This window comes from Acomys minous, assembly GCF_964271855.1.
Source record: "Acomys minous genome assembly, chromosome: 5".
NCBI lineage: Eukaryota > Metazoa > Chordata > Mammalia > Rodentia > Muridae > Acomys > Acomys minous.
In genome coordinates, this window is record NC_140494.1 from 62,107,120 (window position 1) to 62,131,923 (window position 24,804).

At 44.3% G+C, this 24,804-nt stretch overlaps 2 protein-coding genes across 4 annotated transcripts in view; one reads left to right on the top strand and one right to left on the bottom strand.

The window, feature by feature from the left end:
- Positions 1-1,402: 1,402 nt before the first annotated feature.
- Positions 1,403-19,464, bottom strand: LOC311597802 (uncharacterized protein). The gene is made up of 8 exons (XM_084782195.1): positions 19,165-19,464; positions 15,726-15,804; positions 14,851-15,151; positions 12,815-12,891; positions 12,543-12,707; positions 7,285-7,375; positions 3,777-3,935; positions 1,403-1,984 (listed from the first exon to the last, which is right to left on the bottom strand). The coding sequence occupies exons 1-3, from the start codon at positions 19,365-19,367 to the stop codon at positions 15,065-15,067; spliced, it is 369 nt and encodes a 122-aa protein (XP_084638321.1). The 5' UTR covers positions 19,368-19,464; the 3' UTR covers positions 1,403-1,984; positions 3,777-3,935; positions 7,285-7,375; positions 12,543-12,707; positions 12,815-12,891; positions 14,851-15,064.
- The window catches only part of OSMR (oncostatin M receptor), a 60,951-nt gene continuing 53,571 nt past the window's right edge, over positions 17,425-24,804 (top strand). Inside the window, exon 1 of one of the 3 annotated variants that reach the window (XM_084782194.1) lies at positions 17,425-18,816. The gene's annotated coding sequence lies outside the window, so the exon portion shown is untranslated. Of the gene's footprint in view, positions 18,817-19,324; positions 19,465-24,804 lie in introns of those variants that run through there. The other 2 variants (XM_084782193.1, XM_084782192.1) reach the window with 2 other exon arrangements.

Consider the following 24,804-nt stretch of genomic DNA (forward strand, 5'->3'; position numbering starts at 1 on the left):
AGAATCTAGCTAAACTCCCACCTCCTACTTACAGGAGGTTAAAGGTCAGCTCCACTCCAGGACCACTGAGGAGTTATTTTTCACTTAGAAAAAAAAAAAAAAAAGCAAAATGAAACAAAACTTCCACAAAAATAATGAGTTTGTTTTGTGTTAACCAGCTACTCCTGTGCACAGGGCCCACCCTAAAGTGTGGTTGATTTAAAAAAACAAAACAAAACAAACAAACAAACAAAAACCCACACATTTGGAAAACAAACCAAGAGGAAAATGGACACCCACAACTTGATCTCTTGCTTACACACATGGGGTTGGAGGGTAGCATTGGTTTTCTTCAAAGAAAAATTTAGCAATTTCTTTGTGAGTATAAAATACATTAACTATCATATAACCTTACCATCTAAAGAAGCATAAATTATATGCTTTATATACTCATTTACTTGTCATTAAGAAGCATGCGTATGCAGGTAAGATACTATTTTTTCCCAAATTAGAGTGATGGGAGTCTATTTCTTTTCAATTGTCATTGACATTAATGACACTTCAGAAACAAAATATTATAACTAAATTGTGTTGTAGTACTAAAAATATATTGCTAGTTATTAGCAAAGCTCCATCTTTGCCCAGACAGAGTGTTCACTCACACCTGCACCCAGTCTGCAGGACATAGCAAACCCACGCTCACCTGAAATAGGTGTACGAATTAGAAGAGACAGAGGCACGCGTGGGGTTTGAGGACAAGATGGATTCTGATCAAGGCTCACTTTATTAAAAGCTCTATTACAATCTCACTTCCCCAACCCCCAGGCAAGAATACAATCCTCTGGGTTCCCTGTAAGAACTTCCTTATTCCTCTTCAAAGGTAAACAATGTAAAGATAGCCTGAACACAAGACCTCCTTCAGCAAAGGTCAACAGCTTGAAGGTCACAGCATGCAGCCTAAGCATGGTATTTCTAACATGGCTGAATTTAGCATGGTTCCCCACGTCTTGCCCTTCTTTATAAAATTATAAAGAGCCTGTCTTAGGTCAGTGAGTCGAATACTTATCCCTACCCATCATTGGCACATGAGTTCCATCATTCATGGCCTGTTTTAGGTTAAATAATCTTTAGACTCACTCTTACCCGTCTCTGGCTTGCCTTCATGTCACACAGGGTTAAGGGAGTGTTTCAGCTCAATACCATGCACTTGTGCTTGTATTGGCTGCAGTTGCTGAGACATGAGCTGTGTTAGGCAAGGAAGGAAGGCACAGGCTATAATTTCAATCCCTGATGTTCCCACCAAGGATAACCCATGCTGTAGAATACTGTTAATTCTAAAGGGATTATATTGAATGTGAATCTAGTTGCATCTTAACTCATACGGGGTCTAGGGAAATCTAGCATGACATTATAACTTGCTCAGTCATCTCAAATTGTTAGCCTTTTATTTAAAGCATAAACAATATCTGTAAAGCAATAGCAAAAACAATAGTAGATACAAGAATAATAACAGAGATTTTACCATTCAACAGTATGCCGCAAGTCCCTTTTCAGTTCTCCACAGTCCTGCAGATAAAAGTGACCCTAACAATTAGGGTGGAAAAGTACTCGTAAAGCTTAAAATCTGAGCTTATGGAAGGAAAATATTCTGGAGGAGTCTCTGCAAAGCACCATCTCTAAAGTTCAGTCAGGTCCATAAGGAGGATGCCTCATAGGTACTGGAACACTTGGATTCTCCTTACCTCCTCATACACAGGGAAATCAGGCAGTGAGTGTTATCCCAAGAAACAGGTTGAAGAAAAGGAGGATCAGGAATATGTGTCCAGTGAAGCTTCACCTCAGACCCCGGGATCAGCAGACTCATCCACGCCAGCATCCACTTGATGCACAAGCCTCACGGGTAGCCAGAGTGCAGCATCATGCTCCTGTGAGAAAACACAGAGCCTCGACCCCATATTAATTTAGGGTCAGGTCCATTCCACTGTCCAGATCCTTCCATGTCACTCTAGAGAAGGATAATTGAATATTATTAGTGTGCCAGAATTGATCGGCTGCAGAATTTCCTTTGGCATCAAGCAGTAAAAAATTTAAAATAAAGAGAATGTGACTCAGAGCATTTTTAGGTTTGGGGGAGTATAGTTCTCCCTTCTTTACTTTTTGTAAATAGGTACCTGTAATATGTTTTATAGGAAAAGAATCACAAACTTTTTTAAAAGCTTTGTTAACATATCCTGAGCCATTATCTGTCTTGATGGCCTTAGGCACACCAATGTAAGAAAAGGCAGACAAACCATGAGCAATAACATTCCTTGCAGCTTCTCCAGTCTGGAGAAAAGCAGGTACACACCCAGAGCAGGTATCCATGAAAACATGAACACATCTTAACCTTTCACATTCAGGTGAGCTTGCCAGAGCTGAGAAGAAAAAGGAACTTACATGTCTGTAAGTAACTTATCAGCAGGGGGTCATACCCTGTGGAGACTAGGTTGGAACTCAAGAGTTCTGCCTTAGTTAGTCCCCAAGTGCTGGGATTAAAGATGTGTGCCACCATGTGCCACCTGTGGTTCTTTCATTTCAATTCCAGTAAAATCTTTAGAAATCTCAAGCAAAAATTAACCAGGGAAACAAGAAAATTCTAAGTCCTAGGCAGTTAACTACCTTCCCTAGGCTAGTTTAAAAAACGGTCAGCCTCCTAGTTCTGCCTCTGCAACCAGCTGTGTGTTGCTGCCATCCCTCCTCTTTTAGAGTTGCAGGCAGCTAGGAGCAGTGTCTGTAAAATTATCTGGCCAAAGGACATTCTAGCCCTGGGCTTGTTTAGCTAGTTTGATATAAGCTGGAAATTACCAGCTGTAAATGCTTGGTTCCAAGGACAAACCTAGTTTCTCTCTCTTTTTTCACTCTAGTAAAAATCTTTCTAAATCTCTCAAGTAAAAATTAAGTAAAGAAATAAGAAAACTGTCTATTTTTGGTGGCCCTTTTTACAGAAAGCCCTGATAAACACTTTGTAGCTAAGGAGCTTTGAATTAACTCCATTCCATAGACCAGTGTAAAAACTGTTAGCCTCCTACAAGCAAAAATTAAGCAAGAAAATTATAAGTGTTAGGCAATAAACTTTATTCCCTAGGCAGTACTTCTCCAACAAGCCATGTGTTCACAGTTATCCCTGTTCTGTAAGAACTGAGTCCCACAGGCAGCTGGAAGCAGCACCTGTAAAGCGTTTTGGCCCATGAATGCTGCACCCCTGGGCTTGTTCCCCGAGGCACCGCAGAGGCAGGCCTCTCACCGCCTCATGGGCTGTGCATACGATGCTGGGCTACACTGTTTGTTTAGAAAATTGGCCAGTGAGTAAAGCTTAGCCCTCTCTCAAAATATAAAAAATGGAAAAATATTTAAACAATTAAACAAATGTACAGGCATAGACATAAAATTTGACGTGATGATCATAAAGGAAACAAACAGTCTGATAGGCAAGACAAAAAGAAGCAGTTTTGAAATCTTTACAATAAACAGCATATGTAGGGTCTAAACTATCATTAACTAAAGCCAAAATACTAAATATATATATATACACACATACATAGGAACCTTTTTAGGTCTAAAAGCATAAAATAGCATTCCTGTAATTTTTTTTTTTACCAACTCCACCCCACATTTTTAAATTAACTGCTTCTTCCTCAAGAAACTATGGATATACTTCATTGACAAAATCTAAAACCTCAATTAATATTTTAGTACCAACTCTGCCTCGACATGTTTGAAGTGAATTGCCCTGCCTCATGCATTCATCACTACCTTACCGTCTCTCCACGGTCACTTTGGCAGCGAAACTTCTTTCCACTTTACTTCCCAAGAGCGCTCTCAAAGTAAGTGCTGTTCGTCACCTTGTTCCTCGTTTCCAAGTCCCTGTTCAGGCGCCAAATGTCCCAGTCCACGGGACATATCAAACCAGGATTCACCTGAAAGAGGGCGTGCGAATTGGAAGAGTGTGAGGCCAAGATGGATTCTGATCAAGGCCCACTAAAAAGTGAGTATGGTTTATATAACAAGGAAGCCACAAGCTCTATTACAATCTCACTTCCCCTAGGGCCCCCCCCTGCCCCCCCCCCCCCCCCCGGCAAGAATACAATCCTCTGGATAGTTCCCTGTAAGAACTTCCTTAATCCTCTGGGTAGTTCCTTGTAAGTACTACTTGTTCCTCTTCAAAGGTGAACAATCCAAAGGTAGCCTGAACACAAGACCTCCCTCAGCAAAGGTCAAACAGCATGCAGCCTAAGCATGGGATTTCTAACATGGCTGAAATTAGCATGGCTTCCCACAGATTACCTTTCCTCTTGGGCATACAGAATGTTTTCATTTCTCACACTCCTTGCAGCTCAGTTGGGGTAATGTGTCTGTGAGATGTGAATGACCATGGCTGGCCAAGCTTTTGGTGACTCCTGCTGTCCTCCAATCCTCACCTACTGCTGCTGGGAAGGCCACCTGTTCTGGAATGTCTGGCTACAGACACAGAAGCAACCTAGCCCCTTCAGCTGCCCCCTGCCAGAGTGGCATCAGACTTGGGTTATCTTTTCTTATTTTGACTGAAAGGCTACTATTTCCTCTTTTCCATTTTCATAGACTTTTATCATATTCTACAGAGATCTGTTTCTTAGAAGCAAAAACCAAACAGTTATAGAAGTAGAGAGTGACAAACAAAACAAAAACAAGCACAAACACAAAAACAAAAAACAAAAACAAAACATATCTGAAGTTTATAGCAATGGGTCCTTTATGATGCAGTATACTTGGAGAATATGATTTATAGAACTCTGACAGTGATTTGGGGTCCAGAATTCTCAGCTACTGTACAGCTCATGTGTGTCCTTAGCCTCTCTGTCATCCAAGGTCCCCATGCATTCCATGGAATCCACTTGTCAGCAATCTTAGTCTACATGCGGCTCACGGCATTGTAAGTTAGACTTGTCCTTTGATAATCATCAAAATTACTTTTGGTTCAGTTCGATTTGCTGTTTTTGAGACAGGATCTCACTATATAGGCCGAGTTTGCCTCAAACTAACAATTTTCCTACTTCAGTCAACTGAGAGTCTAGGACCAGAGTAATATTTTTGTAATGAGAAGTGTCTCGCATATATCTCAGATTGACCTCAAACTCACTACACAGTGGGAAGATGACCTTGAACTTCATATCCCCCTGCTTCCACCTCCTGAGTGTTGCATGCTGGGATTACAAACATGTGGTACACAGATGGTTTCTGCAATGTTGGGAATCCAGTCCAGGGCTTTGTGTATGCTAAGACTGAGCTACATCTCCAACCCTAAATTGTAATTTTAAAATTACTTTCCCATGAATCAAAATTCAATAGATAGAAAAAGTGGAATGCCCTTTCGCCATTCACGATCCCCTCCAAAGAGAACTAGCTTCATCCACTCTGTCCTCAGCGAGGTTTTACTCTTTCCTTCTTTTCTAAAATCGGTAGCGTGCCCTGTGACACAGCAAGTTTGTATTCATTTCCTACAAAATTTAGTGCCAGATCTGCAGATGGCATTCAGGATCTGTTAGTATGGCTGGCACCAAGCCTTTAAAAAACAAACAACAATTAAAAAAAAAAACCCTGCAACACTTTAATAATTAGAACAGGATGAATCCCAAGAATACGCAGGTTTTTTTGTTTTTTGTTTTTTAATGTAACTAAATTGTGTTTTTGTGTATATCAAACTCTTAAAAATCTCCCAAATGGATCCAGTTTCATAGATATGGAGCTGTAATTGAGAAGAGCAGAAGGAGAGAGCTATTGCTACTTTCATGCACTGATGAGACTGCAGCCTGGGGATGCATCAGGCATTTAAAGGCCATTTCTACACAGGGCAGAACGTTCAAGAGTATTGTAAACAACCTCAGAGGGTGAAAGTATAGCTAACACCACCTTTGGCCCTCTGATGGAATAGTCATGAGTGTCCACACTGTAAAGTGACAACGTGAGTGGAATGCTTAGGATTCTACCAGGAAATATCTACATAGGAAGGAGGCTAATGTTCATGCCAGGCTCGATGTTAAAAAGAGCTTCAAATGAGCCACCACAATACCATAGAAACGCCAAGCATGAAAATGCCATGGAGGAGTAGGAGAGAAACAACTGCCTGAGTCTTCCTCAGTCGCAGGCTAGGATGACAGAGTCAAAGGAAGCATCACAGTTAACCCTTTGTGAGGCGTGAGTCAACTGAAGGAAACATTGGGGGAGGTAATTGCTTTCTGCTTTTGTGAGGGAGTTGGGGTGTTTTGTTTTAACATAGTTTCCACTGTGCGGTTGAAGGAAATTTTTAGATAAATAGTAACGAAGCAATTGCTTTCAGTACTGACTTATCTATACCACCTGCACAAGGTTATGCTGAAGACAAGAAGCCATGACAACCAGAAGGGAAATAAAACTCTTTCACAGACAACCCACAGCCCAGCTTGGCCCTACCCATGGGCACAGCCCTGGTGTTGGCCACTTCAGCTCACTCTGTCTTCTGTCAGGGCTGTGGAAGCTGAACTCTACAGACCCAAAGGAGATGGCCACTCTCCAAAGCTCCTGGAAATACTGAGAAATCATTCTTTAAGATAAGAAAAAGAAGCCATTTGAGGCATTTTCATGTAACACACAAAGTCCTGATAAGCTTCTGAAAGGAAAACTAAATAACTAAAGTTATTTGCAGTGTCAGTACAAAGCCTTGTGTTAACCAAATATTGGCTTTTAGAAAGGCTAAAGCACATGCACTGAAAATGATGCGACAGTTTTACCAAGATTAGATGCCTCCCTCCCTATTTGTTGACTTTAAAAGGAGCTCATAAACAATTTTAGAACTAATTCCCTGACACAGATTTTAAGGGGGGGGGCGGGACATATAGGGAGGTAGAAGGGTATTTGGGGGAACCCAGTGAGGACCTAAGTTTATTTTCCAGAACCCGTATTAAAAACCAACAACAAAACAAACAAAAATTCAGCGTTTTTGGACAAATGTAGAGAAGATAGAAAAATTTTTTTCATTTATAATAAAATTAAAAACACACTTATCCCCTGGATAATGTTACAGCAAAGGAGCTACGAACTGAGCTACATTAAAAAAAAAATGTCACTGGAGGTTAATACACAACCACAGGCAGGGGGACTTGGAATTCATAGAGCAATGCTTACACTGCACAGACCTTTTAACACCGACAACATTACACCCTTGCCATCGCAAGAAGGGAAACAGTGCAGCGGCCCCAGGCTGCTCTGCTGATGAATCTGACTATGGTAGGACACAGGACAGCAGCCACTTACCTAAATACACTCCTCGTCAGTGACCTCTGTCACCTAAGTGGCTGTGGATGTTCATTTCTTATGCTGCAAGCAGTTCGCTTTAATGGTGCCGCTAAAATGTGTCAAGAAGACAAGAGGGCTTGCCCCCTGGTTAATTATTTTTATTTGACTTTCTATAAAAGATGCTTAAATAGATTCCATGACTAGAAATTAAGTTGGCATCCACACCAGTTGCAAATGGAGTGAAGGATATCTGGAGAAGCTGCCTTCTGATGGTGACAGAGGGTGGCATGGCGCTGCAGCATGTGATGGCCACAGAAGGCAGCATGGCGGCTGCAGCATCAATATAGATGCATTGAGTAACCGGAAGCTATGGTCGCCCTCAGGAAGGTGCCCTACCCCCAGGATAAGTCTAGTCCCCTTCAGTCAAGTCCTCATAGAAATGCCATCATAGACCTGAGCAGAGGAATGTCTCCAGTTTAATCCAGATCTAATTGAATTAACAACCAATATTAGCCATCACAGGCTAAGTGGAGCAAGGTGGTGTTCAAACATTTTACACACACACACACACACACACACACACATGCACACACACACAAACAATTTTACTTCACACTCACCATTTCATAGCGAGCTTTATTATCATTCAGGACATCTGCAGCATTTTCTACACAACCCTTGGCAAGGAACGAACGTCTGGATCTCCCTGGAGTCGTTAGGTACTGGTGGCCCTTAATCAGGCAGCACGGCATGGATGAGGGTGCTGATTACCCTCCATGCTGTGGGCCTTTCCTCTCCCTCCATTCATACAGGAGCTGAGCTCTCTTGGTCTCCTAGAACCTGCACCCTCCACCATCAGTCTGGCCCGAATACCAAGCCCCTCCTAGTGACCTGGGTGTCCGGTAATTTCTCCGCCATTAAGGACATGAGATTGCACTGTGCTGGAACGCGAAACTCAAGCATGCTTCAAAGGCGGCCGCCTCTTTTTACAGGTGTGTTGGGGGGGGGGGGCAATGACCTGAAGCCCCAATCACCTAAGGCAGATAGTCCACCCACGCTGGACACTTCTGCACTTTGAAGTTATCCTCCCTAAATCCTTAATCCAATCAGCGATAAAAGAAGCTCAAATAAGGAAGTAACTGCTTTAAGCATCCGTTCTCAAAACGGCCTATGCAGCAGAGAAATCTTGAACTTTCTCTTCGCAGACACTAAGGTAACTTCCGTGGACCGTGACAGAATTACCCATGAAATCTTTCACGTTCATAGGCACTGTCTCGGGGATCGGGGGTCGGGGTGGGAGGCGGAGAGGTGGCTCCGCACTTCAGTTTTCGCTGCTCTGGTAGGAGACCTGACCTCGGTTCTCAGACCCCACGTCTGTGGTCCAGCTCCCGGGACCCGGTGTGTTCTTCTGGCCTTTAGAGGCACCAGCACCCACGTGGTCATGGACACACAAAAATCAAATAAAAAATTAAGTATTTAAAATATAATTGTTGATTTTTTAAAGATGATAACAACCAAAGGGTTTGTTGTTATTGTTTGTTTGTTTGTTTGCTTTTTGTGAAGAAAGCTTATTCATTCTTAGCAAACACTGGGCTGGGCCAGCTCTGTTTTCTCATCTTAAATTCTGTCTCTGGGTCTGGTATCTCTGCTCCTCTGCCTAAGAGTTAAAGAGAATTCTCCACAGGGGGCTGCAGCTCCCGATAGCCCATTTCACATTAACTTCCGCTGAGTGGAGAAGTACCATCTGCCTCCAGGCTTGGGGACCATAGCACTGTCTGTGCTGGGATGCTGTGCTCCCCTCAAATCTCAGAAGCTACGTATGGGAAAGATTAAGCTTTGTCACAGGTGGAAGTAGTCTTGGCGGGCTTTACCCTTGGGGGCACCCCATGAATACCTTGTAATAGACTGAGTGGAGCCATCCTGGGCCTGGAATTCAGGAAGCAGACCTGGGAAACCCCACCTGGGCTATTGTTTTTTTAATTGACCCTCAATGGGAGAAGGAGACCGCCCTTTCCATGTGACTGAGGGAGGTGGGGAGGAGAGAACAACAAGTTCAGCCCAGGCAAGAGCGCGTGAAGAGCAGCGACCAGGCTGGACCAGCACGAGGGCCAGAGAGACACCTAAGGACCCATCCCGTGGAACGGATACTGGAAGGTTCATTCTTTTGTCCCTTTAACCTTTTTTCCTTCTTTGTAAGCTAGTTGGGTTGTATAATAAAGTTTAATTGTTAAGAAACAGAGCCAACAGCTACGTTTTGAGCTACTATTTATAAACAGTTATTCTGATAAGCACCTGTCTGCATGTGAACACTGTGTTTTGTAACCATGAATGCCCGTTAGCCTAAATCTCCAGTCAGCTAAGCAGCTCTTTGTTTCTGAGAACAAGGAAATTGTTCAGAAGAAAATAAAGCGCTTCTTTTGGGGAAACACTTACGTCTTGATCCTTATGCTCCTTGACTTGTAGGAAGGCACGTTCTTACTGTTAACAGGGAAGCAGTGTTCCAGTTTGTGGGCGCACATGGTCTTGTAAATCAAAGAAGTTACAAACAGACCCAGAAGGAAGCTTGAGGATCGACCATCTTATTAGTATTTGAGAGAGGAACCACAGGGCAGGGAAGCTACAAATCTCTGCAGCTGGTGGAAGGCAAGTGGCTAAGAAGAGAGCCAGGTCTTACTGTTTTCAATTAGGGTCCAAGGATACCAGGCGGGTTCCACAGTGGAGGTCAGCAAGCCTGGGCTGTATGAAGAAGGTGGGTGAACTTTACGGAAAAACTGAGAGTCAGGGCAAGCAAGCATGCTCAGATTTTGTCTTGTGACCACGAGGGGAAAAGCGGGGGGGGGGGGGGGGGGGGGGGGAGGGGGGAAGAGTTGCCCTTTTGGAGTTAGAAGAACAGGCAAATTTAGTGGAGACTTGTAAGCAGCTGCATTGAAGGGGGAGTTAATGTGGGGGAAAGTACTTTATGGAATTAATGGGATAATTACCCCTCTCATCTCCTTAGCACGTTACAGGTGAATGAGCTTCCCTGAGGGGCGGTGGTCTTACGGCCAAGTGGTTGATGGTCACAGCTGGGTTAACTCTTAAGACAGGGGATAAGCATAGGCAATGCTGAGAGAGATCAGGCCACAGGAAGAATTCAGTTTTGTGGTTGTTTGTTTTGTTTTTTGTTTTTATGAAGATGTAGGTTTCCCTTAATGAGTTCCAAGAAAGCCCTAATGTCTCCATCTTTACCCTTGGTGTCAAGGAGGGGCAACGTTGATGGTAGGGGAAAGTTTCTCCTCCGTGCCACACCCCTGGCTTGCTACTGTGCGCTTAGATGACCAGCATTATGGATATTTATTTTTGCAGGACCTAGGAAAATCGATGGCACAGCCTTCTTCTTTCTTGAGTGTGCCATCTTTGCCTGTTCCACACGGAAATTCTAGGGAACACTTCTCCCCAGCAGGTTTCTCACAAACTTCCCTGACAGAATGCAAATTACCGGAGGGAAAAGCATCACGTGGCAACAGTCTCTGCTGTAACAAGAGTTGCTGCTGTGTTATCATCAGATAAAGGAGGCTGATAAGAAGCCAGGGACGTGGGGGTGGGGAGCGTTGGGAGGGTGAGAAACTTCACAAAGTTTGCATTTCAGTCTCCTAAGTGGGATCACAGAGATCAGGTGCAGCTCACTGTGACTCCCTCAAACACTGTTTAGCATTCCCACAGAGTTCAGAGGGGGAGATAGGAACACGCTCAGTGCTTCTTTATTTAAAGCCCTTCCCTTCCAGTACAGTGCTAATACTTATGAACCCTACTGCAATGGGCTCTTTAGTCATAACCTTAGGCGATGTTAGCAGATTTTTATTTGGTTTGCTGTGATCTATTTCCATATTTAAACACAAGGTAAATATATTCCAATGTTTAAAAAAGAAAGAAAAAACAGCTGAGGCTATTTCATGCTACAGTTTGAATATTAACTGTTCCTGAAAAAACCTATGCATTAAAGGCTTGATTCCCATGATTCTGGCGGGGGTGGGGTGGGGTGTGATTGGGACCTGTAATAGTCAGTGCTCTGTAGGAAGCCTTCTGTTCACCGGCCTTGAGGATTTAATGGAGATAGTGGGTCTCTCTCTGTCTCTGTCTCTGTCTTTGTCTGTCAGTCTCTCTCTCTCTCTCTCTCTCTCTCTCTCTCTCTCTCTCTCTCTCTCTCCCCCACCACCACCAGAAGAAAGAGGTTTCTTTAGTCACATTGCCATCATGCATGATGTATGGCTTTGACACAGGCCTATCATCAATTGAGCCCACAGATACTAGGTTAAAATATCCGTCTCTTTATAAGTTGACTCTCAGACTTTTGTTACAGTAACAAGAAACTGACCAATGCTAAGTTAAACTTCGTTTTAGAGGGAAATCTAGCCCAGGAGAGGAAAGAGCAAGAACTCACAAGAGTATGGAGGAACATGCCTCCACACAGCTGAACAGCTCTGTTAAACTAACCATCCCATAATAACACGGAGGACAAAGAATTGTGTTTACATAAAACAAGGACACTTTAAAAGGCATTGAAGAGTGACTAGCTGGCAGCAGATTGTGAACAGAAGGCTACATCTGACCGAAGGAAAGATGAGGATGAGTTTTCCACACTCAGTGCCTTGTGTCTGAGGCTAGCCCAAAATGGGGGGGGGGGTGGGGGCTCATTTGAAGAGCCAGATGTCAAAGTGTTGGACAGCCACAGCTCTTACAGTGTGAAGGGACGTCACAGACAGGAGAGAAACAGAGAGGAAGAAACCTGGATTTTGTGTTTAGCCCCCTTGTGTTGTCTCTGAACAGTGCTGCTTCTGGGTCTACTCAGGAAACCCAAGTCTAGAAACAACGTAATTCAGATGTGAGCTGTTTCAAGCCTGTGCTTTGTCTCACCGTACTAACTGACCACAGCTAAAGTTGGCGTTACCGGAGGAATACAACAGACCCACCATCTTCACTCACATGGTGTATTTAAAGTCCAAATAGCACTCCAGATTACTTGACAACCCGTTAACTAATTAATTACAAAAATATAAATGTGACCCTTTCTCATAAGAGAAACACGCGGTGGAGAAGACGCCCCAGATGACATAAATGGTAGTAGCATAACCAGGCAAGCTTTTAAAAGCAGTAGCTACAACAACTGTGCTTAGTGAGCTAAAGGAATATATGAACATAGTGAGTGAAAGAGCTGAATTGGTAGGTAAATATAAGAAGCATTTTCCAAAGGTCTTTTCAGTTCTGAAGCAGTAGAGCCTCTGCGGCACTGGACTTACCAGATACAGTTACCGAGAGAATGACCATGACAGGAGAAATGAGGAAACTTAGTGATAACGCGTAGAAATTATCCAAGCTGAAGGGCACAGAGAGACAGTGGAAGAGTCGAATTCTCTGGCCGTTTTCATCTATGCCAAGGATCCTACCAAACTTATAACTGGAGTCTAGAAAGAGAAAAGAAAGACGAGCGGGCATGAAGTGCTTCTGAAGATACCCTGACTGGACTTTCTCAAGTTTGATTTTAAAAGAATAATTAAATTTAGAAACTTACGATCAGCAAATGTCAGTCAGGATGAATAAAGTAACATGTTTTAACCCCTTAAGTACATCAGTGACCAATAGTGACAACTGAAGATACAAATGAAATATGGAAAACAATCAGAGAAAATAGGACACATTTAAAAATAATACATGCAATAAACTTCGAACCCCTACCCAGATCTAGCCAATGGACAGGACATTCTCCACAGTTGAGTGGAGAGTGGGGTCTGACTTTCACACAAACTCTGGTGTCCCATATTTGACCATGTCCCCTGGATGGGGAGGCCTGCTGGCACTCAGAGGAAGGATAGCAGGCTACCAAGAAGAGACTTGATACCCTATGAGCATATACAGGGGGAGGAGGTCCCCCTCAGTCACAGTCATAAGGGAGGGGAGTAAGGGGGAAATGGGAGGGAGGGAAGAATGGGAGGATACAAGGGATGGGATAACAATTCAGATGTTATATGAATATAATATATTTAAAATATATTTAAAAATAAATAAAATAAAAATATATATTATTTATTACTTGTATATTTGTGTGTGGGTGGGTGGGTGCGTGCGCACTCACAGATGAGAGCACACCAAGATGTGATTGCCATAACGCACGTGTGGACATGGGGATATCAGATGACGATTTTTGGAAGTCCTCCCCTTCCCATTTGTTTTCAGGCTGGGTTTCTGTTTTTGCTATGTGCTGTAAGGCATCAAACTGTAGGAAAGTCGGGACTGCAGATGTGCGCACCCACATCCAGCCTTTGAATCAGGGTTTCAGGTACGAACTCAGGCTTTGTGTCCAGGGCTTTCATGCAAAGAGCCACTTCTCCAGCCCTGACACATTTTTTACTCTGTGGAAAGATTCCAGCTCTAGCTGGCTTCTCCTTAGAAGCAACACGGTCCAGAAAACTGTGAAATTCTTTAAATAACTGAAAGATAAACACTATCAACTCAGAATTCTAAATAAAGCAAAGACATCCCTCAAGGATGAAGGGAAACAAACATGTCTTCGGGTGAAAGGAAACTCAGTGTACGTGTTCCAGAGATCTGTCCTAAACAGCTGACACAGCAGCTTCCTCAAGGAAATGGTACTGGACAGAAACTCAGATTTCTGGGATGGGTTTCAGATTATTGTCAAAGTGCATGAGTAAACACAAAAGACCAACTTTCCTTTTCACTTGTTTAAATGTGTATTACAACTATGTGTATGTGTGTGTGTGTGTGTGTGTGTGTGTGTGTGTGTGTGTCTGTCTGTCTGTCTCTGTGTGTACGTGTGTGCACATGTGTACATGCATGTATGTGTACAAATTAACTTTGATATTAGAGTAATAAGATCGGTATCAAATTAAACTGCATGTACTATTCAAATAGATGTTTATAAAAGCCTCAACTACATACTCTGAGATCTATAACTAACAACTACAAGAGAGACAGGTTTTAAAAATTCATTTATAGACCTGTGTGTGTCAGCTTTTCTGTTGCTGGCACAAAATACGGGAGATCAACAGCTCAAATGGGAGAAACTTGACTTTGGTTTGAGATCTCGGAGAGCTCAGTCATGACTTGGCTCTTTTAACTTTGAGGCTCTGATGGCACAGTGCATCATGGTCCTGTGGCAACATGTGGTGGAGAGAGACTATGTTCATCTCTTAGTGACTGAAAAGCCAAGAGAGAGAGGGGGAGAGAAAGGGGGAGGGAGGAAGGGAGGGAGAGAGAGAAAGAGAGAGAGGAGAAGAGAGGAGAATGAGAGAGAGAGAGAGAGAGAGAGAGAGAGAGAGAGAGAGAGAGAGAGAGAGAGAAAGGAATGGGCCAGGGTCCTAGTCATCCCCTAAGGGCATCACCAGTGACTTCATTCCTTATACTGATTCCTCCATCTTAGGCTTCCACTATCTCCCAGCAGCAATAGCTTGCAAGTGGCCTTCAACACATGGTCCTTGGGGAGGCATTTTTTTGATCAATCATAAATAATTTATTAGGTTTCATAATCATAGGCCAAGAGCTCAAAGGCATCTAAGGAAAGAAATATGTCCAAAAAGTCCTCCATATTACCTTGTTTCCAGTGATCTCCAAAACAAGATGTGAGCATGACTGCAACAAGAGCTCTGAGAATTGCAACAGGATGCTGTCCCTCAAGGCAACAGGATGCTGTCCCTCAAGGCAACAGGATGCTGTCCTTCGAGACAACAGAACGCTGTCCCTCGTGACAATCCACCTCTGCTCTGTTCAGGCCCTTGGACTTCAGTCCTCTGGCTGCCTCTTGGTTTCAGTACAGATGTTTTGCAAGAAAGACTGGAAGGTTCCATGTGGCCTTCTCCCATCCAGCAGCTTCTTCTACCATTGTGGAGCTTCCCTTTTGGATATTTAGATGGGTTAGATGTCCCATAGCTAAATTTTATGGCTTATGTTATGATGTAAAGATTTGGGGTAAGGCTAATTGGTTTTTCACAGTAGAAAGATACATTGATAAAATCTTATTTTAAGTTCCACTAAGTTTTATTATAAAAAAAAAAAAGTCAAGACTACCACTGGTCAGACATAAAAAAGATACATTGATAAAAAGTCTTATTTTAAGTCTCATTAAGTTTTATTGCAAAAAAGTCAAGATTGCCACTTCTATAATCATAGAAGTATGCTCCACTCAAGGCTTAAAGATAATCGATGAGACATCAGATGTGAAAGCAAAGAATTCTTATAGATGAAAGTAATTATTGACCATCATCCATTGCTGAGTTATGAAGACATTTTCCTCAGAAAACTTTCAATCAGTTGGGCAACAAATATCACCCAATAGGCAATTATAGGTCTTTAAAACAGTTGAAAAGCCATATCTGCATTTCACAATTTACATAGATTTTTATATCATATGAAATATATATATATGAAATACACATATCTCTGTTATGATTTGATAGTAGTAGATCTACCTTTCCTCTGGGAAGTTGAACACAGTAGCTGTCCCTTTCATGCTTGTATTTCCTATATAACAGCTGCTCATATGTGACTCTGGTGGAGACAGACAATGACAGACAATAGGTCAAGGACCAATTGAAAAGATACTGGATTAAGGCTGGACTATTGCTTTAATAATGACTGGAGCTCAGAACATTGACTTAGTGTAAAAGAACCCAGTGAGAAACAATGCTGAATTTGAACTTGAGCATACAGATTTCACAGTAGAAACAAATTGGTCTGGAGCGCAGAGGAAGGAATCACAGTGGAAGAGAATATCGCATGGTCATTGTACACAAGTGACAGCTGGTGTCACATATGAACATGATAATTTAGGAAACTATGAGGGAAGAGGCAAATAAAGTCTGTGGTGGGAAGCATCCTATGATGGATCAAGTTCTTAGGGGCCAGGGAGAATGAGAAGGCCAGCAAGGTGGTAGAGAGAAGAGGACTGGGCACGGTGGTGCATGCCTTTCGTCTCAGCAGAGGCAGGTGGATCACTGAGGTCAAGGCCAACCTCATCTACAGAGTGAGTTCCAGTACAGCCAGGGCTACACAAGAAAAACTCTGCCTCAAAAAAACCAAAAACAGATAGGATGGTCAAAGACGCTAGAAATGAAGATTATTGAGGGCTTTTCCACAGAAATAAAGAGGCAGCCAGAGGACCAAGGAGGAGAGTCTGAGAGAAGAGAAATGTGTGGTCGTGCAGTCCAGTTATACCAGTGCTAAGCAAGGATGGAGATTTCAACCTTCAGCTCAATAAGCCATGGCATTTTTTCATCTTTTTGTTGCTGCTGTTTTCAGGCCACTTTTAATAACTAACCCTTGGTGTGCAGCCTATGATTGGGTCGCCTAGGGTGCTAGGGCAGTGCAGACTCGACAGCATCTTACTGCAGAGGCCACCTTCTCACATCTCTGGAGGCCAGGAGGGTGAAGCCAAGCTGTTGTTAGCATGGGTTCCTTCTCGGGGGCTCACAGAGGAACCTGTTACATACCTCTCTCCCAGCTTCTGGTGGGTGTCAGCAGCCTTGCCCTCTCAGGCTTTGTCACAAGACAGAATAGATTCAGAATCTGTCTTCACAGGTATACAGTGTTCATCCTGGAGACCCATTTACATCTTCTTATAAGCATGGCCTTCGCTGTGGTAATCCACAGTGACCTTGTCTTAATTCAGTTAACCCAGAGAGACTACCAATTCCAAATATGGTCACACTCTGGGCTTTGATATGAATTGGGGAGGATCGTACTCAGGTACTGTACCTGAGGTACTGGGTCTGAGGTACTGCACCTGAGATACTGTGCCTGAGGTACTGCACCTGAGGTACTGCACCTGAAGTACTGGGTCTGAGGTACTGCACCTGAGGTACTGAGTCTGAGGTACTGCACCTGAGGTACTGGGTCTGAGGTACTGCACCTGAGGTACTGCGCCTGAGGTACTGCACCTGAAGTACTGGGTCTGAGGTACTGCACCTGAGGACCTGCACCTGAGGTACTGCACCTGAGGTACTGTGCTCAGGGGAAGAGCACCAATGTGCAATGTGCATAACAGCAAGAATGTTAAATAAAGGAGTACACTTAAGAAGTTAGAATGGGACAAACGTAAATGATTTATATGTAGCCACTACTTTTTTTTTGTTTTTATTTTTGTTTCTTTGACAGACTATTATGTAGACCAGGCTGACCCGGAACTCACAGGAATCTACCTGTCTCCCGAGTACTGGGCTTAAAAGCATGCACCACCATTTTGACATTTTAGTCTCTTTCAACAATACTATAAATTGGAACCCCAATTTAGTGGACTTTTATCCAATGAATTCAAAGCCAACATACCACAGAAATCCTTGTATTTCAGTGTTTATTGCATCACTGTTCACAATACCTGAGTTATGGAACCAACACACGTGTCCAACAGTACAGGGAAGGGAGAGGAAAACGTGTGCACACACACAATCAAACTTTCTCTCTGACACAACGAAAAGAGAAATCATATTACTTATAGGACAATGAGGACAAACAATACTAAGTAAATTAAACCAATCTCAGGAAAACAAATGTCTCTACTTGTTTTGTTTTAATTTGTGGTTCCTAGATTTTATATAGATACATGAAATTGTACGTTCATATATGACACTGAAGTGGAGTTGGAGCTGGCTTGAGGGACACCGGGGGACGAGGGAGGGAGGGAGGGGGATGGGAGGGAGATAATTCTCCAGATACATGCATGGAAGCTAAAAGGATTGTTCTAGAATGCCTCCAGTATGGCGTCTGGGATAAGAGCCGCCCCTCTCAGCTGTTGCTATGAAGGAGAAACTGACACACCCACACACCATCTTCTTTCCTTAGTTAAATAGAACCAGAAAGCCTTTCTAGTGGATGAGACCTTGGCTCGACAGTGTCCCTGAGACATCACTAATGGACTTTTTAAAACTAAGTAATGAAAGGTGTGGCAAAGGACCACGCATTTATTCACTAGACACGTACACCTTTTCCTAATTCTCTTCAAACATTTACTGTGCACTCAGTGGACAAAGAGTGCTTTGGGGCACCATTGGGTATTAAGTGTTGAGAGAATTAGTATCTTTAAAAAAAACAAAATCCTTTCCTGAAATGTCATTAGGGAGGAAGAAAAAGCATGCACAGATATGAAAATAAGGCTTTGAAATAACTAACACTTCTGACGTTGTTTTGAGATGTTCCATTAACTTAATTATTGATTTTCAGGCTGATTTGTGGATCCGCAAGTGATCTACCACGATTCCGGTCAGCTCCCTTCCATGTCTAACTTTTAGGTGGTTTCCAAAGGTGAACCGAACCAGCGTTAACTGGCCTGGAGCAAGGTGTAGCATGCAGGTGGGCGGTTCTCCTGGCTTCTAGGCCTGGCCACTGAAGGGAACTTGTCGCCACACGTGTCGCGATCGCTTCATGCCAGTTCCCAAAGTCGATTTGGCTGTGGACATTTTATCATAAAGACAGGCCAAAAATATCTCTCAAATGCCCGTGCAGTAAAGATCGGATGCCACTTTAAGGAGAGAAAGCACTTCGGCTCTTCCTGGACAAAGCACTCAGGTCTGTAGCGGCAGGAGGCGTGGTCAGAAGGTGTTTCCATATTCAACAGGGGAAACGAGGGCCATAGACATCTGTTTCAACACGTTTGTCTTACTCTGAGGGCCTAACACAAGTGGGGCCCAAGAGTTTGTCATTTCAGGCAACTTTCTGACAGAACTCCGGGGTTAGGTCTCCCGGGCATTACAGGTGGGTCCGTGCAGGACACCTGGCACTGGGTACAGCCTCCATGCTCTTTCTCTGTCCCCCGCCCCCCCGAAACAGCAGGATGCTCTGGGCGCAGTGTTTTGTTTTGTTTTGTTTTTTCCTTCCCTAGCCTCTCCCATTTCCCTTCCCATCGGTCCCACTCACCCAGTCCCCGGAACCGCGCCCGTCGCAGGGTCCCGGTGTGCCCCCTTCATCCTCCTGGGAGCAGGAGGCAAATTCCTGTGGGTCCCAGGAGTGCCAAAAGTGCTCAGCGAGACGGGAAATTGCAACAGTGCTGCCCCCTCGGCCCTCCCCTGGCGCCTTCCCGTAACTCCCGCCCCTGGACACTTGCCCCGCAGCTGATTCATAGCCTGGGCGCGGGGCCGCCTCCACTCGCCGGGATAGACGTCCGCACCCTCCGCGAGGCCAAAGACCCGCGGGGCTCGGGAGCAAGTCGCCAAGCGGGTGAGTAGGGGGACCCGCGTTCGCGCTGCCTGCCGGTGTGCCCTTCCTTACCCTTTGTCGCCAAGCGGCGCTTTGATGCCCTGCAGCCTCCTGGCTTCAGTTCTGCGCAGCCTCTGCTCTGTCCAGCGATGGTTTTACCTCTGCACTCTAAAAAAAGTGCAGCCTACCTAGCGGGTAACTCTAAAAGACCAGATCTTCTCCACCACCAGGTCCAGGCCTGCTTTGAGGTTCACCATTCCCTGCCCCCCTCCTCTCTCTCTCTCTAGTGGTTGGGGAAATGTTTGCTGGATTAGAATTTAGGATTGCCGTTTTGTTTGGGCTACTTTGGTGTTTGTCTCCCAGTTCTCTGTGGAAGCTGATAGCTGTCCCGTCCCGTTGCTTTCCAATCCTTAACACCCACACCGCCCTGCCATTTCTCTGGGAGTATATGCCTCCCTCTCCACTCAGAGGAGAACACTAGCATGCGACAGATGTGAGGGCAGCGCTTCTGCACAGCTGGAGAGAGCAGGAAGCTCTTCTCAAGCTCCCTGAATGGAACTGGTGCCATTAATAATCTAGGACACCAGGCAATGAGGGTCAGTGTCTCTGAGACTAGAGAGGTGGCAGCCGGATGCTGAGATCTGAACGTGAAAACAGATTCCTTTCAGCAGTTGTTGACCCGCAGCTTGTCCACCCCCTCCTTCATCCGTGCTTCTACCTGCCCTGTCTGGCACGTGAGTGGCCAGAGGCACACACATAGGGATCGCTTTCAGACAGACGCTGGATACCCCAGGCGCCTGCAACACAGTGTGAAATCACTTTGAGATCAAACTATTTCCACATCAGGTCACCTGGTCATGAGGGTGGGAGTAGGCAGAGCAGATAGCGCTGAAAGTGGAAGTTAGGTGCAGGCCAGAGGCAGCCTGCTGGCGAGGGGAAAGCAGCAAGACCAGCAATTGGTCCTTAACCCTGATGTCAACAGACTTGAAACCTGGTCAGGCTACTTTTTAGTTTCAGTTTTCTTGTTTACATAATAATAATGCTTCCTATTACTTTTAACCAGGAATTGTGTGCTTTATTTTTATCAACGAGGAAATCCAAGGTCCAGAGTGGTAAAGTCAAATAAGTTGATGGTCACACAGTTAGGTGACAGAGTCGAGCCGAGGTTCATTCACTTCCGAGTCTGGAAACCTCTCTGCTCTACCTGCAGTGCTAAGAGTTGTTGGAGTAGAGCCGGCCTGGCATAGATGATCCAGCCCTGTCTCTGTCCTGCTCTGCTTTGCCTGAGTGAGTCACCGGAGTTTCCCAGTTGACCTGCATTTGAGAATAATCCTGGGCATTTTCCAACCACACCTACCCTACGGCTGACGCCTCCTGGGGCTACCTCAGTACCGTGAGGAATGCTCAGCTGCTCTCGCTGAGGACATCACCAGGTCTACGCCACCACTTGGGCCTGCACCTCCCCAGTTCAGTCTATTGTCTCTCTCCTCAAAGGCAGTTCTGAAAGAATGGGCCCGGTGTCGCGTGTCCCGAAGGAGCTCGAGGCACGTGAGGAACAGCCACAGTTGATGGCGTTCCGTGTCTCCTTCACTTCAGGGCACAGACCCGAGTGTACCCATTTCTCTACTCCTCACCCCCCCACCCCATCGTCACCCTCTCAGACCCCATCCCCAGTGCACAGGAAGTCCATGGGCACTGATGTTTCCTACTCCTTTGCGCTGAGAAATGAACCCAGTTAGGAACCGTGCTGTAGTTCTGAAAGGGTGACTGTCAGTACAGCCTTTGACGAGGCGAAGGTCTGTGCTCTCCCTGTGGGAACCGGCCTGAATGTTTGCTGCCTCTGAAAGGAAATCACGCTGTGTATCCTCCCGCGCCTTTATGGGAACAGTAGGTTTTGGCCCTCTTCTCTGGACAGGAAACTTTTCTTAGAGAGGTGAAGGGGGGGGGGGCTGGGGAGCAAAGCAAACAGCACACCGTGTGACACGGGGAAACAAAACACACCGCGTATTAGTATCTTTCTCGAGAAAACCCGCCCGGAAGCAAAAGTACTTAACCCTGCCTGAGGGTTTCTTTCTCGTGGTGATCCTAGCTTCATGTCTTCCTTCCTTCCCTCCACAGTTTATCTCCTGCTTCCCCAGGTTTTACTTACTTCACCTTACGTTTGACTTGATAATAACAATAAGCAGCTGTTGTTATTCTAACAGTCGGGAAGTGGATGCAATGAAATGTAGTCTTTTGTCCTCAATCCTTTGGCAACAGTCTAGAGCAAACATGCAGTATGGTGTGTTATTTTTCTCTTCGTTGTGATGAATACTGAACAAGAAGCAACTCAAGAAAAGAAAGGTTGTTTTGGCCAGTGGTTTGAGAGGGTATAGTCCACCACGAGGCAGCTGGTCAACTCCTGTTGGCAATTAGGAAGGAGAGAGAGGTGAGTGCTGTTGCTCTGTCAGCTTTCCACCCACCCACCCACCCATTTCAATTCCGTGTGGGACACCATCCCTTGGGATAGTATTACCCACGTTAAGGGTGGGTCGTCCTTCATTAGTTACTGCTTCGTGTAACTCCCCGAACAGACACACCCAGAAGTGCATCTCCTCAGGGATTCCGGATTCGCTCAAGTTGGCAATGCTGATTAACTGCCGTGAGTGAGTTTACCACTTAGCAACTTGACACCCTAACATCACTTTTAAGTCATAACCTATGATAATGACCACTATCAGAACACACATATACACACAAGGTTTTGAAGTATGTTTAAATATGTCCATTTCCTATCTGTAGTGTACAACTTCCTTCCTTCATAAGCCAAGGTGGAGAGCTTTTTCCATATCTGTGCGTAGATCTTTTGTCAAGGGTTTCCTGTTAACTTAAGGCAGAAATAGAATTTATTTACCCTTTCTCTTATTGCTGGCTGTTGTGCTTTGAGAAATTATTTAGAATTAGCAACAGTGCCTCAGGGAAGATAATGTATTGGTCTTTGCACTTAAATGTGGCATAGAATCTCAGGAGAGCGGTTCTGAGGGCAAAGGGCTTATCACACCCTCTACTTCATAGATAAGTGTTCAAGTCGATGTATGAGATTCTGACACTCCTCACCACAATTGATGCACACAAATATGTGTGTGTGTATTCAAACTTGCATAGCATTTTAATTCGCATTTTGCTGACTACTACTACAATTTAACATCTCTATATATGTACAAATCACTTGTGTTCTGTGATGGTGAGCTCATACCTTTAGTCATTCTTATACTGAGTTTTATTTTTCTTATTCTTTAAATTTTCTTTGATTGCATTTACTTATTGACATTGGGGCCGGGCAGGTTGTTCATGCTACAGTGGGCAGGTGACGATCAAAGGAAAACTTTGGGGAATTGGCACCCTCCTTTCACAATGTATGCCCTAGGCCCCTTCAGTCACTGAGCTTTCTCTCTAGCCTAGGCTTTTTCTTATTTTTATGCATTGTAGAGACTCTGTCCTGCCTCAAATCCTGAAACTCTGTGTGCAACAGACAATACAGCCACTTCTACCATAATGCTGCCCTTTCTCATTTACTTACACTGTGGGATGGGACACATTGTCACAGCAGCTACCATCGTGACCATGTTACATAGCAAGCGTGGTGCCGTGGCATGTGCGCACGAATCCCCAGCGTGTGTCTCTGGGCCTCTTTCCACTTTGCAGAGCCAATCATCACCAGTTGCCCTCTCCCAGTCTCTGCATCAGCTGGTCCACTTCCTGTCTTTTTAACTGGCCTGATGAAGGCCCCTCCTATGAGTGGAATCACATGGTATTTGTGTCTTTGTGACTGTTTCACTTAGTGTAACACTTTAAAAAGCCCCATTGTAGCAGCTATTAGCCATCTCTGCGTGTTTGATACTGACAGCATTCCTCTGTCTAAATACCCCACTGTCTCACTCATATGCCTTTGATGTTGCTTTCCTACGCTGCACAGAAACTTTAAGAACTTGTTCCATCAGCACAATTTCATGATTTCTGGGCTTTGCCTAATTTGGGAAAATTTTAGTCATTTATAAGTTGCCAAGAGCCGCCCTGTTGAGGGGACTCACTAGGCTGTCTAGGAGGTGATCTGGTGTTTGCAAGGTCTTATACCGCGATGTACCCCGAAACTGCTTCCAGCCTCTGACAGGCTGTCAGGAGCCATTGATTTGGGAAAGTCCGGGAGGCATGAGAGATCTCTGGAGGTGATCCGATATTTGCAAGGTCTGTATCGTGATGTACCCCAGAATTGCTTTCAACCTCTGACTACCCTGTCAATTGTGCACTGCTGCATCTCTCTGAAATCTGGCATTAGAGCTGGGCATGGTGGCGCATGCCTTTAATCCCAGCACCCAGGGAGGCAGAGGCAGGTGAATCACTGTGAGTCTAAGGCAAGGCCAGCTTGGTCTACAAAGTGAGTCCAGGACAGCCAGGACTATATTCATGACCAGCCGGTCTACAAAGGGAGTCTAGGATAGCCAAGATTACACAGAGAAACCCTGTCTCGAGAAACCAAAAATAAATACATTTGGCATTGGTGTGAATTGTTATTTTCTGGGTACTGACCAGCTCTGATTAAGGAAACTTCCTAGAGGATCTTATTGAAGATGTACTTTTTGTTATCCAGATGAATTAATCCCTGATTATAGAATTCCTGATTTAACTCAAATAGTTTTAAAAGTTAAAGTTAGTTTATGGCTGCAATAAATACCTTTGTGGACCTCCAGATGCCTCACTTAGGATAGCCTACCAGCAGATTTGTGGCTTCAGATAAGCCTCCACCGCAGATGGCACCACGAATCCTGGTACTTGACCATAAATATAGCCAAATTTGTTTAAACTCCATGTGAACCTATGTGGAGTGAAGTTACCTAGAGATGTCTGAATTTACTCTGTTTCTTAGAATGAAAGACAGACAAAATTATTGTCCTGAGCTCATAATGAACTAAGAGATAGCTGGATAATGTATAGTCAGGTCCGTCCTAACTGATAAGTTGTATACTCTTGTAAGTTTCAGACCCTGTTAACCTTAGACCCTGCCAACCTTCGTCATTCTGAACTCACCATGAATTTATGTAATGGATACATAGATAAGAAATGTTTAGATTTAAAACATGTAACCTGTTGTATTTTAGGATTCATCTGTTTTTGTGATTAATTGTACTCTTTTGACTATGAGGTAATTCCCTGTTCTCAGAAGTATAAGTATGGGCTACAATAAACGTGAGCAGGAGAACAAAGGAGAAAGTGAAGCAGAAAAAAGGAGAAAATTGAGGAGAAACTTGGGGAGAAGAGAGGAGGAAAGATTGAGCTGCTTAACTTCAGTTGAAGTTAAGATGCCTGACTTCATCCACCTTTTCT

Coding starts and splice junctions, on each gene's coding strand:
- LOC311597802 (XM_084782195.1), bottom strand. CDS start 19,367: ATGAATCAGCTGCGGGGCAAGTGTCCAGGGGCGGGAGTTACGGGAAGG. Junction 15,805..19,164: donor GGCGCGGTTCCGGGGACTGG/GTGAGTGGGACC, acceptor TGTCTCCACCAG/AGTCACATATGAGCAGCTGT. Junction 15,152..15,725: donor TTCAACTTCCCAGAGGAAAG/GTAGATCTACTA, acceptor AATATCCAAAAG/GGAAGCTCCACAATGGTAGA.